Source organism: Hippopotamus amphibius, chromosome 17 (genome assembly GCF_030028045.1).
Source record: "Hippopotamus amphibius kiboko isolate mHipAmp2 chromosome 17, mHipAmp2.hap2, whole genome shotgun sequence".
NCBI classification, from domain to species: domain Eukaryota; kingdom Metazoa; phylum Chordata; class Mammalia; order Artiodactyla; family Hippopotamidae; genus Hippopotamus; species Hippopotamus amphibius.
In genome coordinates this window covers 13,375,685-13,389,067 of record NC_080202.1, presented here as the reverse complement: position 1 = coordinate 13,389,067, position 13,383 = coordinate 13,375,685, and the positions used below count along the sequence as shown (strand labels likewise).

The following is a 13,383-nucleotide window of genomic DNA, read 5'->3' as shown; positions in this document are numbered from 1 at the left end:
TCACCCAGGGTTGCAACTGTCACTTGACAGACTTCAACCTTTCCTTCCCTCCCTCCTAGAGCCACCTGCCAGAGGTCTGTCTCCAGGCAGTTGTTCCATACATATTTCTAAACTGTTTCAAACACATCTCTAAAATAGTTCATTTTCTCCCGTTCCCCCCAAAACGTTCCTCCCATCCTTTTTCAGATAATAGCATCACTACCTGCTGAAGTTAAACACGGTGAACCATCCTTTCAGCAAATATTTGTTGGGTATCTGCTGTTATCCTCCCTCTCCATCCCACCCCACCCACACAATCCGTATCTCCTAAGTGCTTATCTAATTTGCCCATGTATGTCTATAGGACTGCCAACTGCTGTTCATTCAGGTTTCAATCTCAGCCACTCGAATCCCTCTCTCCGCCCCACTCCGTCTCAGCGAGCTATGGGAAATGCAAATCTAACCTTGGTAAATCTGACCTCTGTTAGAATGCTTCAGAAACTCTTTACCATGTGCCCTGCAGGATGAAGTTCAAATTCTCCAACCTGACCCACACAGCCTCCTCCCCTACCCTGGCTGACCTGCCTGCTGCTAGATGCTCCAATCACATGGAATTGCTTATAGTTCCTGCAGGTGATGTTTTCTTGTCTGACCCTCAAATATAGTCCCTCTGGAGCAGCACCTCCTCCAGGAAGCCTTTCCTAACTACTCCTCATGATATTCTCCATTATCTTTGTCCACTGATTGTCCACTGTTCATTTGTTTGTCTCTCCCTTTTCCCATTGACTATGAACTCTTTGGGGGCACAAACTATGTCTTACTCAGTTTCGTATAACCAGCTCTTAATACAGAAGCAGAAAGCACACGCACAATATGAGTTTGTTGAATGAAAACATGAACAGGGACTTCCCTGGTGGCGCAGTGGTTAAGAATCCACCCTCCAGCGCAGGGGACATGGGTTTGATCCCTGGTCTGGGAAGATCCCACATGCCGCAGAGCATGGGATCTAAGTCCACGTGCCACAACTACTGAGCCCTCGTGCTGCAGCTACTGAAGCCTGCGCACCTAGAGCACATGCTCTGCAACAGGAGAAGCCACTGCACTGAGAAACCTGCACACAGAAACCAAGAGTAGCCCCTGCTTCCCACAACTAGAGAAAGCCCACACACAGCAACAAAGACCCAACGCAGCCAAAAATGAATAAATAAAATAATAAATAAATCTTAAAAAAAAGATAAGAAAACATGAACAAATGAAGAGGTGAAAGGTGAAAGGTGTCAGCCTCTAGGGACAAAGTATTCAAAGCTGGGAGAATGATTCCAAAGTCCCAAAACAAGCATTTCAGAACTGAGATCTGAATCCAGGTCTAATGTGAATGAAATTCTGTTTTGTTTTGTTTTGTTTTGTTTTACTGGCCGTGCCTCGTGGCTTGTGGGATCTTAGTTCCCAGACCAGGGATTGAACCCAGGGCCATGGCAGTGATAGCACCAAGTCCCAACCACTGGACCACCAGGGAACTCCCTGGGTTTGGGTTTTTTCCTCCAGTCTGTCAGGTGTGTTAAAGGCCCCACACCAGCGTTGCTGGGAAATCATAAAGAAATAAATTATTATGTATAAAATAAGCTACAAGGAAATGTTGCTCAACACAGGGAATATAGCCAATATTTTATAATAACTATAAATGGAGCATAACCTTTAAATCTTGTGACTCACTATACTGTACATGTGTAACATGTAACATTGTACCTCAACTATACTTCACTTAAATCATAAAGAAATAAAACCACTAAAGTACTAAAAGAAAATGCAGAAGATTATGTCACTGATTTTAAAGTAGAGAAGTCCTTTCCATCTTTCCATTATGCATGACATTAAACCTGGAAGTCAAAAAGAAAAAGACTTGTCTAAATTTAAAATTTTAGGGACTCCCCTGGTGGTGCAGTGGTTAAGACTCCGTGCTCCCAATACAGGGGGCCTGGGTTCCATCCCTGGTCAGAGAACTAGAGCCCGCATGGCACAACTAAGACCTGGCGCAGCCAAATAAATATTTTAAAAAATTAAGAAATTAAAATCTTTAACTTCTATAGAGAAAAAGAAGAAAGAAACTATAAACAGCACTAAAAGACCAATTACAGGGACTTCGCTGGTGGTGCAGTGGCTTCCCTAGCAGAGCAACTAAGCCTATGCACCACAACTACTGAGCCTATGTGCTAAAACTACAGAGTCTGCGTGCCACAGCTACTGAAACCTGCACACCTAGAGTCTGTGCTCTGCAACAAGGGAAGCCACCTTGATAAGAAGCACACCCACCGCAATGAACAGTAGCCCCCACTCACTGCAAGTAGAGAAAGCCTGAACGCAGCAATGAAGACCCAATGCAGCCATAAATAAATAAATAAATAAATAACCAATCACAAACTGGGCAAGGAATTAATATCCTTGATATAAAAGTACTTATAAATCAATGAGAAAAAGAACACCTCAACTGAAAACTGGGGAAAGAATATAACCAAATAATCTATAGGAAGCATACAAATAACTGCTAAAGATATGAAAAGAAGCTCAGTCTTAGCATAATCATAGAAATCCACATTTTACTGATACTATTTTTTTCATTTTTTAGTGATTCAATCATATATATATATATATATACACACAAATATATATATGCTTGAAACACTAAAAATACATATATTTGGCCCCACAGTGCGGCATGAAGGATCCTAGTTCTCCAACCAGGGATTGAACCTGTGCCCCAACCACTGGACTGCCAGGGAATTCCCAATATACATATGTATCCTTTTTCACTGTAGTTTATTACAAGATATTAAATATAGTTCCCTGTGTTATACAGTAGGACCTTGTTTATCCATTTTATATATAATAGTGTGTATATGTTAATCCCATCCTCCTAATTTATCCCTCCCTCCCTCCCCTTTGGGAATCATAATTTTTTTTTATGTCTGTGAGTCTATTTCTGTTTTGTAGATAAGCTTATTTGTATCTTTTTTTTAGATTCCACATATAAGTGATCTTATATGATATTTGTCTTTGTCTGACTTCACTTAGTATGATAATCTCTAGGTCCATCCATGTTGCTGCAAATGGCATTATTTTATTCTTTTTTATGGCTGAGTAATATTCCATTGTATATGTTGACCACATCTTCTTTATCCATTCCTCTGTTGATGGATACTTACATTGCTTCCATGTCCTGGCTATTGTAAATAGTGCTATGAACATTGGGTGCAAGAATGATACCATTTTTGATAGCTAAAAACCACAAACAAAAAACTGTTATCTGGGGAATTCCCTGACAGTTCAGTGGTTAGGGTTCTGTGCTTTCACTGCTGAGGGCCCAGGTTCAATCCCACAAGCTGCAGGGCACAGCCAACAAAACAAAACAAAACATAAAACTTTTATCTGTACAAAGAGTTTAACTTTTTAAAGAAGTTTTAACATGTTATTACTTTAGTTATTGTGTGTGTGTGTGCTAAAATAATAACAAGGTACCACTTTTAACCTATCAGATGGGGTGCGGGGAAATGGATACCAACATAATTTATGAGAACACAAAGCCATTCAACTTTTTTTGGAGGGCCATTTGGAGTAACTACTCAATTGTTTAATGTTCTTACCCCATAACCCAGCAATTCCACTTCTAGGAATCTTATCCACAGAAAAACTAGCAATAATGCAAAAAGAAATGTAGACTGAGTTGTCCACTGTATCATTTATTGTATTGAAACAATTATGACTGAATCACTAACCCACATCCCATTGGTAGAGGATGGTTTAAATAACCTGTGTTATTTCCATGTGATGGAATCCCATGTAGCCATTTTTTATAAAGAGAGGTAGTTTTATATTTACTGACATCAAAAGATAGCCAGGATATATTGTTAAGTAAAAAAACAAATTGCAGAACAGTACGTTCTTTTGTTTTCATGCGCACAGAAAAACATCTGAAAGGAAGCATCTAAACTGTTCACGAGATTCTCAGCACACTGGGACAGAGGGGCTTGCTCTTTATTTCCTGACTGGGCAATACAAGTATGTGAGGAAAGAATTCAGAACTAGACCAACAGGCATTCCGTGAAAATTAAGTCTGGCCCCTCCCCCCTCCCCCGGAATCCTCTGGGGAGAAGGGAAATCTCATTTTTACTTTAGACATGTCTATAATGTTAGTACTTTTTATTTTTAACAAAAAACATTGCTTATTATAATTTTAAAAGTTCAACCCAGTGAGAAAAGTAAAATTAATGTTCTCTGTAGAAAATTTGCAAGTCATGCAAACCTTTAAGAAAATAAATATCTGCCACAGTCTCATCTCCCAGAGAAAAATGCCATTTGATGCCTTTCCCTGAAATCTTTTTATGCACATACATCTTAAAAAAAAAAGTCTATAAAACAGTCACAAAATAAACGCGAAATGGAAGAATTCTAAACATGCGTTCTGAGGCCAAAAGGAATGAAATTTGTAAAAAGAAAACTGACTTTATACACGTAGCAGGATAGCATGAACATGCTCCCATATTAAATATTCTTACACAACTTGATTATTGTGGTTGTTTGGGAACCTTTCATAAGGAATATTTCTTTAACTAATCTTTTATTATCGAACATTTAGGTTGTTTCCCATTTCAGAAAAATGTTTTGCAAATGAAGGAAAGAAGAGCCTTTGGGGGGTAAACAGAGTCCAGGGCAACAGAGAAAAAGCCCCTGTAGCCATCTCTTTTTCCTTCCTGACCCCATCCTGTGGGGTCCCTGCCCAGGCCTTCCAGACCCACTTCCGGAGCATGGCCAGGGCCCAGAGCCGACGGGCCTCCAGCTCTAACATGTCCCGGTGGAAGCGCAGAGGCTCCAGCATGTCTTTCCTGATCCCGGGCAGTTCCGATGCCTACGCCCCACCCGTAGTCTTCCCACTCACGCAAGTCCTCAGGGCTCTGGTGGCCCAGAGATGGGTACAACATTCTCATACTGGGGCTCCTCCTGCCCTTCCTCTTCAGCCAGCTTCTGGGGATCCTGTTCTAGGGGGACACCCTCAGGGACCAGCTCCTGGTCCCTCCTTGAGCTCTCGATGCCATCTCCCATCCCCCTGGCCACTTCCTCTGGCCCGGTGCCTGCAGACTCCAAGGCCCCAGTCAGCTCCTCGTTTGGGGCTGAGCTGGAGCTCTGATTGGCAGAGCCAGAGGCCAGCCCGGGGCTGCCCTTGTTCCGACTCAGGGCCCGGCGTGGAGGCTTGGGGATGGCACTCTTGACCTTGGGCTCTCCCTGGCCTTTCTGGAAGCTACCAAAACGGCGGAGGACAGACCGGACGGGGCCCTCCGGTGCCCGGGGTGTCCCTGCCAACATGTAGATCGTGGTCACAGAGCCTGTGCTCTCCTGGACGCTGCCCTCAATGGCTTCCACACGCTCAGCCACCGTCCGGCCACCAAGTGGGAGCCGACGGCGGCCAGTGACTGAATCCCTGGGGCTGGCGGCACCAGTAGAGGCCCTGTCCGTTTCTGCTTGCTCTGGGCCTGTGGACTCCTCAGCCTCCTGGCTTTCAGGACCTGGCTGGGCCCCCCGGGAGAGCCTCTTGGGCTTTCGGAGAGGGCTGGAGAGCTCCCCTGAGCCTCGGCAACTCTGTGGTGCAAACTTGGTGCCTTCAGCAAAGGAGACCGATGGCCGCTTGGCCCGAGCTAGGCTGGACGTGCGTGGGATGGCAAAAGGCGTGGAAGCGTCCTCAGGGGGAGGGAAGGGGCCTCTGGCCAGGCTGGCCTCTGATGACTCTGCTTGGGTCACAGGGACCATCCCTGGCAGAGGAGACAGAAGAGTTTGGCCAGAGCTGGACTGGCCACCCCAGTCCATCCTGCTTACCCAGCTCAACATCTTCCCGGAGGCCCCCAAAACAGGGCAGCGGAGAGGGTGAGGATGCAGAGACTCAGGGGAAGGGCCTGAGTTCAGGCACACCCTACTGCTTCTACCCTTCTTTCGTCACCACTAACCCCCCTACTTTGCACTGATGCCACACTCCAACTATGCTAAAACTGTTTCAGTGCCACACGGCCATGTCCCTCTTACCTCTGGGCCTTTGTGTACACTGTTCCCTCTTTCCGAAACGTCATCCCCACCTCTCCCTAACTTTCCCTGGGCTACCTCCTACTGATTCTGCCAGACTCAACTCCAATACCACGAACACCGAGACATCTTCCCTGGCCCCGGCCCCCCGTGATGTGGCTGGATTACAACCCTGACTTGCATGTCTCCCACAAAAGCATGGATCACTCTGTCCTACACGTGTCTGATTACTGCCATCAGACTATAAGCTTGGGGAGGACAGGAATCTATCTTGTTCTTTACTGCGTCCCACAGCCAGGAAACCTGACGGGTACAGAGTGGGAGCTTGATAAAAGTTTGCTGAAGGAATAAGGAAGAGGTTGTGATGAGTGGGGCTGCTTGGGGGCTGAGTAGGCTGTTTGGGGGCTACCTTCTTGGGGTGGCACGCAGTAGGCGGGACCCTCATCCTCTTCTCCAGACTCGGGATCAGAAGAGAAGGAGTCGTCGGAGGCCCAGCCGGCTGAAGGTGGCTCGATGAAGCTGTGGTTGAAGGGAATCTCCGGATCGTGGTGTGAGACTGTGCGGGGCGGGTAGGGTCCAGGTCAGGTACAGAGCCCAAGGGGAAGCCTTGTCCCCTCACAGCCCCTGGCCCTTAGAACCCACTTACCTGTCACCCAGGGAAGCTTGTGGCTGCTGAGGGAACCACAGGGCAGTGCAGAGCCCAGGGTGGAGGTCAGTGCCCCCCAGACCTGCAGCTTCATCCTGGACATAGCGGTTCCATCTCTCGCTGGCCTGAGGGCACAGGAGAGGGGTCAGTGCGGGAGACCCCTGGTTGGGGGCAGGAGAAAAAGGCCAGGACCATTCTGGTCCCGGGATTCATGGACCCAGCACAGCACCAGCTACCTGGCGGAGCTGCCCCAAGGTGCAGCAACATGTTATTACCATCCCAGCTGAGCTCCAGCTCACCTATCTTTCTGGAAGTGACACCACCTCCAGGAAGCCCACCCTTGTCTCCCCCCAAGCTGAAAGTGACTGCTTCACTCATTACCATTCCTCAGACTATCTGTTCACATGTCCTGGTCTTCCTGGGAGGGGCTTCTCCCCAACCCCAGGCTCTATGCCCCAGGGTGGGGGGGGGCTACTGGGTCTGCTGATCTGAGGATGCCCCACAGCACAGAGGGAGACGGGCTCAAGGGGTAGTGCATGAACTAAGAAGAGCGCATGGGACAAAAGAAAGAGTCCAGAAAATAGGGCACAGGCTTCGTGCATGCCATGACTAGCTGGGTCACCTTGGGCCTGTGTCCTCTGGGAACTGAGAACGGTAATCCTCCTGCTCCCACCCCCTGCCCTGTTCCAAACCTCCACGCTGCTGTGAGCTCCAAGGAGCCAAGAAGGATGAAGAGGTTTTGCAAAGGAACAAAGCTCTGTACGAGGAACGTTCCCCGCAGCAGCCCTCAAGCCCCAATCCCTCCTCGCCTCTCCTCTTCTCGGAAAGCACATTCTCTGCTAAACCACTGCTCAGGCTTTCATGACACTCTCCCTTCTGAGGCCTGCTCTCTTCCCCTGCCTGCCCAGAGCTGTCCTGCTGCTCCTGCCTTCTGCTAGCCTGGTGCCCGGGGCCCCCTGCTCATGCATGACTCAGAAACCAACCCCCCCCCCCACCTTCCCCAAAGGCTTCTGAGGAGGGCAGGCGGCGACCTGGTGTCTCCAGGCCATGGCAATCGCCAGCTACATCACTCGTTACCTCTGTCCTACGTGTGTGACAAGGCCAGCCCACCCCCACCCCTGAAAGGAAACAAGATGCCACCTTGCTTCCACCCATGGCCTGAGCTGTGGGGTCGGGAAGGGACGGGCCAATCTTCCACCTGTCCTTGGGGTCCAACCGGGCAGCCCAGCAGCAGCAGGCACAGCAGGCGATGGCCAGGAGGAGCAGCAGCAGAGGCACGAGGATGCCCGCGATGAGGGCGGCGTCCTGACTGTGAGATCCTGGGGAGAGCAGGGGTCGGGCAAGAATTCAGGGCCTCCTTGTCTCCCATACATCATGTCTCATCTCTAGCTCTGAACTGCCTACTCTGGGGGGATTCTGGGAATCTTCTACCTGTGGGCCCCTCTCTCTCTTCTGAGAGATGTAGACTCTGCTCAGCCTGGAGGCCCCCTCCTCCAGGCAGCTTCCCTGCTGGTCTGTCCTCTCCCAGTGGTCCACAGACTGTTCCACAAACTCTTTTATTTTTAATTAATTCATTAATTAATTTTGGCTGTTTTGGGTCTCAGTTGCTGCACACGGGCTTTCTCTAGTTGTGGTGAACAGGGGTTGCTCTTCGTTGTGGTATGTGGGCTTCTCATTGCGGTCGCTTCTCTTGTTGTGGAGCATGGGCTCTAGGTGTGTAGGCTTCAGTAGTTGTGGCACTTGGGCTCAGGAGTTGTGGCTCACAGGCTCTAGAGCAAGACTCAGCAGTTGTGGTGCACGGGCTTAGTTGCTCCGCGGCACGTGGGATCTTCCCAGCCCAGAGCTCGAACCCGTGTCCCCTGCATTGGCAGGCGGATTCATAACCACTGCACCACCAGGGAAGTCCCTGTTCTACAAACTCTTGCCCCCAGTTCGCAGACCTAATGAGACATCCCATTGTCCAGCCCTGCCCACTCATTTCCTGGGTGTTAGCCCGGTTTCTCAGGGGACAGGGGCTCTGTCACATCTTCAGGAGGCCCCAAAGCATCCACATAGATTTCAGGTAAAGAGAACATCTCTGAAGTGGGCGCAGCCTCTCTGGCAAGTGATAAGGCCCCAGAGCCCATGTAAAGGGCCGTTCTTTCCCCATGACTGCTCCCTGCACCCTTGGTTCCACCTTACCCAACTGGCAGGCCCCAGAGACAGGGTGGCAGATTCCCCCTGGACATTCGCAGGGAACAGAGCAGTTGTTTCCATGGAAGCCAGATGGGCATGAAGTGTTGCAGCTTTGGGGTGACAAAGAGAGACAGGCTAAAGGCCGGGTGAGAAGGCAGGGAGGTGGGCAGGGGACAGGGGAGGGTAGATTTCTGGGCACTGCTCCCCACCCCGACACACACACGTCCCTGGGTGATGCCCATGCAGACTCCTCTGACCTCTGAACCACATTCTAAGCTTCCCTGGCAGTGTCTGGAAGAATCCCTTAGCCCCTAAGCCCATCTTCCAGAGAGACCGCCCACAAACTGCCCCCTGGCTCCCAGGCCCCCCAGGGTGTAAGCCACAGGCAGGGCTCACCTCTCATGACCCCCATCTCGCCCACCTGGCGCTAATGTGAAATAAGCAAGATGCCAATGGAATCCAGAGAACCTTCCTCAGGGTTTGGAGGTCTGAGCCAGGCCCAGCCCTCCCCCTAACTCTCTGGGCCTTGGTCCTCTCCTCTGTAAGATGAGATCTCTTCCAGTTGATACTACATTCTGTCCTACAGGTGGGAAAACCTGACATTGGAGACATTGACATTGCTTATGTTTTCACCACCTGAAGACCTTAGGGAAACAACAATGGGGTTTGGAGCCCTCCTCCTAAATAACTTGTAGTTTGGGAGCCAGGCCTTTTAGATTAAGCATCACTCTGACCCTCCTTTGGAAGATGCAGACCCCACAATAAGAGGAATAACTTTTTAGTTATGAGGATGCTGGGTGGGAATCTGGGAGTCAGAGAAGCCCAGGAAGGGAACTTTAGGAAGCAGATTGCCCAGAGGCCTGACCTAGGCCCCTGCCTCCTTCCAGGACCCCAGTCCTCACCTGGGCCCCCAGTAGCCGGCGTTGCAGACACACTCCCCAGTCACAGCATCACAGGACCCCTGGACACAGGTGAGGCAAATGGAGCCACAACCCTCCCCAAAGGTGCCAACTGGGCAGGGGTCTTCACACCTGAGGTGAGGCAAGACTCAGAATGGGGAGCAAGGCAGGCCTGGCCCCCACGGGGGGCCCCATCCATTTCCCCCCACACTTCTAGATTCAGAGACCCAATTGTCTACTTTTCAGCAGTGAAGCTCAGGTGCAAACAGGGCCTTGAATTTGAGGCCAGACCCAAGAGGTGACAGACTACAGATCCCTGGAGGGAGAGGAGGGCGGGAACTTGAGTGGTGGGGAAGGAAAACCGTGCCCAGGACCCTATTAGCACCCATCTCTCCTGTCTCAGTCTTCACCAAGAGGCGGGCCCCACAGGCCTGTGTGACTGTATGCATTGGGGGAGGGGGCAGCTCTCCCAGAGGGAGCACCTGGGGTGAGGATCTAGAAAGAAGTTATGCCCCCCACCCTGAGCAGGCTGGCCCCCTCACCTGGGCCCCAGCCAGCCAGGGTCACAGTGCTGACAGTGCCCGGTGTCTGGCTGGCAGGCCTCCCCAAGCCGGCAGTGGGGGCACTGCTGCCTGCAGCTCTCGCCAAAGGTGCCAGGAGGGCAGGGCTCATTGCACTGGGTCCCATTCCAGCCCGGCTTGCAGGACTCGCAGCTGCCTGTGTCTACAGAGCATGGCTCATTCTGCTTGCAGTGGCCACAGCTGGGAAGAGAAGGAGACCATGGAGCACTGAGAAGCGGAAGGATGAGGCATCCACCCAGGTCCCCAGGGGCTGGAGGACATCCCGGTCCCAGCTGGGTCACAGGCAGGTTTGAGCCTCAGTTTCCCCATGTTGTACAACAAAGAGGCTGGACAGACTATCTCTGCAGGCTCTAGTAGGATTCCAGCTCTTTCCTAACCCCCCTTTCTGAGCCCCATCTTCCCTGGGTCCCAGGGTCACCAGGAGCTCCCTGCCCAGCCAGGGAAGCCAAGTGACCACCCGAACCTCTGCCTTCCCTTCTGACTGTGGGTGGAACTGGTCAAAGTTTGAAAGCCACTGAGCCTCAGAGGGACCTTGCAATCCTTTTGCCACCTGATTCATTTTTTATCTGTTTCTACGGCTTGCTAGTAGTATTGATATTTTGTTTAACAGTAACCGGATGAAAGTGGTGGGCGAGGCTGGACTTCGGGGCATCGAGAGTCTCTTTTCCCCCTTTCACCCCAACCTTGTCTGTTTCTGCGCTACCTCCTCCCTGCTCCCCCGGGCTCATCCCCGTTCCCTCCCATTCTCTCTCCCTCGTTCACACGCCCTCCTCCCTCCCTTCTCTCCCGCATCCCCCAGCCGCCTGGCTCACCTGTCGCGGCACTGCAGCCCGTAGCGGCCGGCGGGACAGGGCAGCTCGCAGCGCGCGCCGCGGAAGCCAGGCGGGCAGGTGCACAGGCCGGTGGCGGCGCCGCAGCGGCCGCGCACGCACTGGCACGGCTGCCGGCACTCGGGGCCCCACCAGCCCGGCCGGCAGGCGCAGCGGCCCGACTCCTGAGCGCACGGCGAGCCGTGGCAGGCGCAGCGGAAGCTGCAGCGGCGGCCCCACCAGCCCGGCTCGCACAGGCACGAGCCGGTGGCCTGATCGCAGCGCGCCGCCGCCGGGTTGCACTGGCACGGGCGGCGGCACGTGGGCGACCACCAGCCGGGCTCGCAGCGGCACGCGCCGGTCTCGGGGTCGCAACGCCCGTGGGGGCCGCAGGCGCACGGGAACTCGCAGCGGTCGCCCCAGCGATCGGCTTGGCAGTGGCACACGCCCGTGGCCGGCTCGCACTGGCCGTGCGGGTGGCAGGCACAGCTCTCCCGGCAGTCGGGGCCCCAGTACTGGCCCGGGCAGCCTGCGGCAGGGGGTGGAGGCGGGGTGGGGGGGGGGAGTGAGGGTGTGCGCGGTTGGGGGGGTGGGACGGAAGGGGGTCCACTTCCACAAGGAAGAGGGGGAGCCGGGCCCGCCCTCCAGGAGCCGGGGACAGCCTGTCCTCCTGCGGCACAGCTCACTTCCTGCCCCAGCCTCTGAACTACACAAATCCTTAGCACTGGCCCAGCCTCCCACTTCCACATTCCAGAACACACTTAAAGATCATGAGTGGGAAAGGGCCTTGCCCAGAGTCACACAGAAGTGGGTGAGCAGAAGCCGCATCCCCCCCAGTGCCTCCTCTCAACCCTGACTCCTGGTGGCTGCCCTCTGGCTAAACTGCCCACCAACCCCTTTCCCACACCCCACTTCCTGCCAGAGAGGGCGGACCCTCCAGGCACCCTCCACACATGCACGAGGTGTACGTGGGGAAACCGAGGATGCATCCACCGTGCAGTTACCATGGCTCCCCAACGTCCTTCCGGAAGTTGAAAGGGAAGATGAACAGCCCAGAACTGAACCTGTGGGAGGGCTTTGTGGAGGTGGATAAAAACCAGACTCTCAGGGCATCCCCTTGGAGTGTGTCACTTCCTGTGTCTGGACCTCAGTTTCCTCAGCGAAGCTTGGAGAGATTCTGGCCCTGCTGTTCTAAGATTACATTCCTACCTGCTTTGCCTCCCCTCTCCCCAAGTCCTGCCCGGCAACTTTATCCCTCAGGAGAGATTCAGGACTCACGGGAGTTGCACTGGGCCCCGAAGAATCCAGGTTTGCATCGACAGAGGCCTGGTTTCACACATACCTCCTCTTGCTGGCAGGCGTCCAGCCCCTCGCAGATGGCTGAAAAACACCCCACCCAGGTTGGAAGGACTGGAGTGTGGCCAGGGGACACTCTGCCCCTCTCACTGGCTCCTGGTGCCCTGCCCCCCTCAAGAGCTGTTTCCTCAGGGCTGGGGGAGGACCCTAGCTCTAGGGCTCAGGAGGACAAATAGACCCCAGGAGGGTAGGAGGGAAGGGTCATGGGGCTATGTCCTCCCTTCTCCTCTGGTGGCGGTGGGGCGGGCGGTCCAGCCTGGTTACTCACGGATGGTGCATTCTCGATCTTTCTGCCTCCAGCCTGGGCAGCACTGGAGCTCAGCAGAGGGGCTGTGGGGCAGAGAGGGGTCAGCCGGGGGGCAGTCTGGCTCCGCAGGTGGATCACTGTCTCTGGCTGAGATGTGGGACGCTGCCTCAGCCCCAGCAGGCAGGCCTGGCCAAGAGTCACAGCCCCAGTGTCCCCAACCCCTTCCCTCGCTGTCCCTGGCCATCCCACCACCTGCCCTGCCTACCCACGACCCTCCAGGCTGTCCCCAAGCCTCTCTCACTTCAGGCCTCCTTTCCTCACGTCCCCCCCCCCACCCCGCCATCAGACCCCCCACAAGACCCACCTGCTGGCTATGCAGACGTGCCGCCCATTGGGGTCCAGCTCAGACCCCTGGGCACCCCGAGTCCAGAGCAGCAGCAAAGAGAACAGCGGCCCCAGCCCCATGGCGGCCAGTGCAGCGGGAGGGCTTCGGTGAGTCTGGTCCCCACGGCTCCCAACCCCCTCCCTGCTTCCTCCTAAGGCTTTTCCTGAGGAAACCAGGCCGGAGGGGCGGGCTGCCATGAGGCACCTCCCTGAGAGGGTGGGCAGGAGCTGAGAGGACCAGACA

At 53.2% G+C, this 13,383-nt stretch overlaps 1 protein-coding gene across 1 annotated transcript; it reads right to left on the bottom strand.

The window, feature by feature from the left end:
* Positions 1-3,480: 3,480 nt before the first annotated feature.
* On the bottom strand, positions 3,481-13,351 carry SCARF1 (scavenger receptor class F member 1). The gene is made up of 11 exons (XM_057716814.1): positions 13,120-13,351; positions 12,777-12,838; positions 12,431-12,532; positions 11,156-11,681; positions 10,305-10,523; positions 9,766-9,894; positions 8,870-8,973; positions 7,887-8,007; positions 6,689-6,813; positions 6,452-6,598; positions 3,481-5,777 (listed from the first exon to the last, which is right to left on the bottom strand). Exons 1-11 carry the CDS (start codon positions 13,335-13,337, stop codon positions 4,918-4,920), a joined length of 2,613 nt encoding a protein of 870 aa, XP_057572797.1. The 5' UTR covers positions 13,338-13,351; the 3' UTR covers positions 3,481-4,917.
* Positions 13,352-13,383: the final 32 nt, after the last annotated feature.

Bases quoted from the DNA above. Each gene is read 5' to 3' on its own strand.
- SCARF1 (XM_057716814.1), bottom strand. From the start codon at position 13,337: ATGGCAGCCCGCCCCTCCGGCCTGGTTTCCTCAGGAAAAGCCTTAGGA. The intron at 12,533-12,776 runs GTGAGTAACCAG...GGTGTTTTTCAG, and splicing joins AGATCGAGAATGCACCATCC to CCATCTGCGAGGGGCTGGAC. The intron at 8,008-8,869 runs GTAAGGTGGAAC...TGCTCTCCCCAG, and splicing joins CTCTGGGGCCTGCCAGTTGG to GATCTCACAGTCAGGACGCC.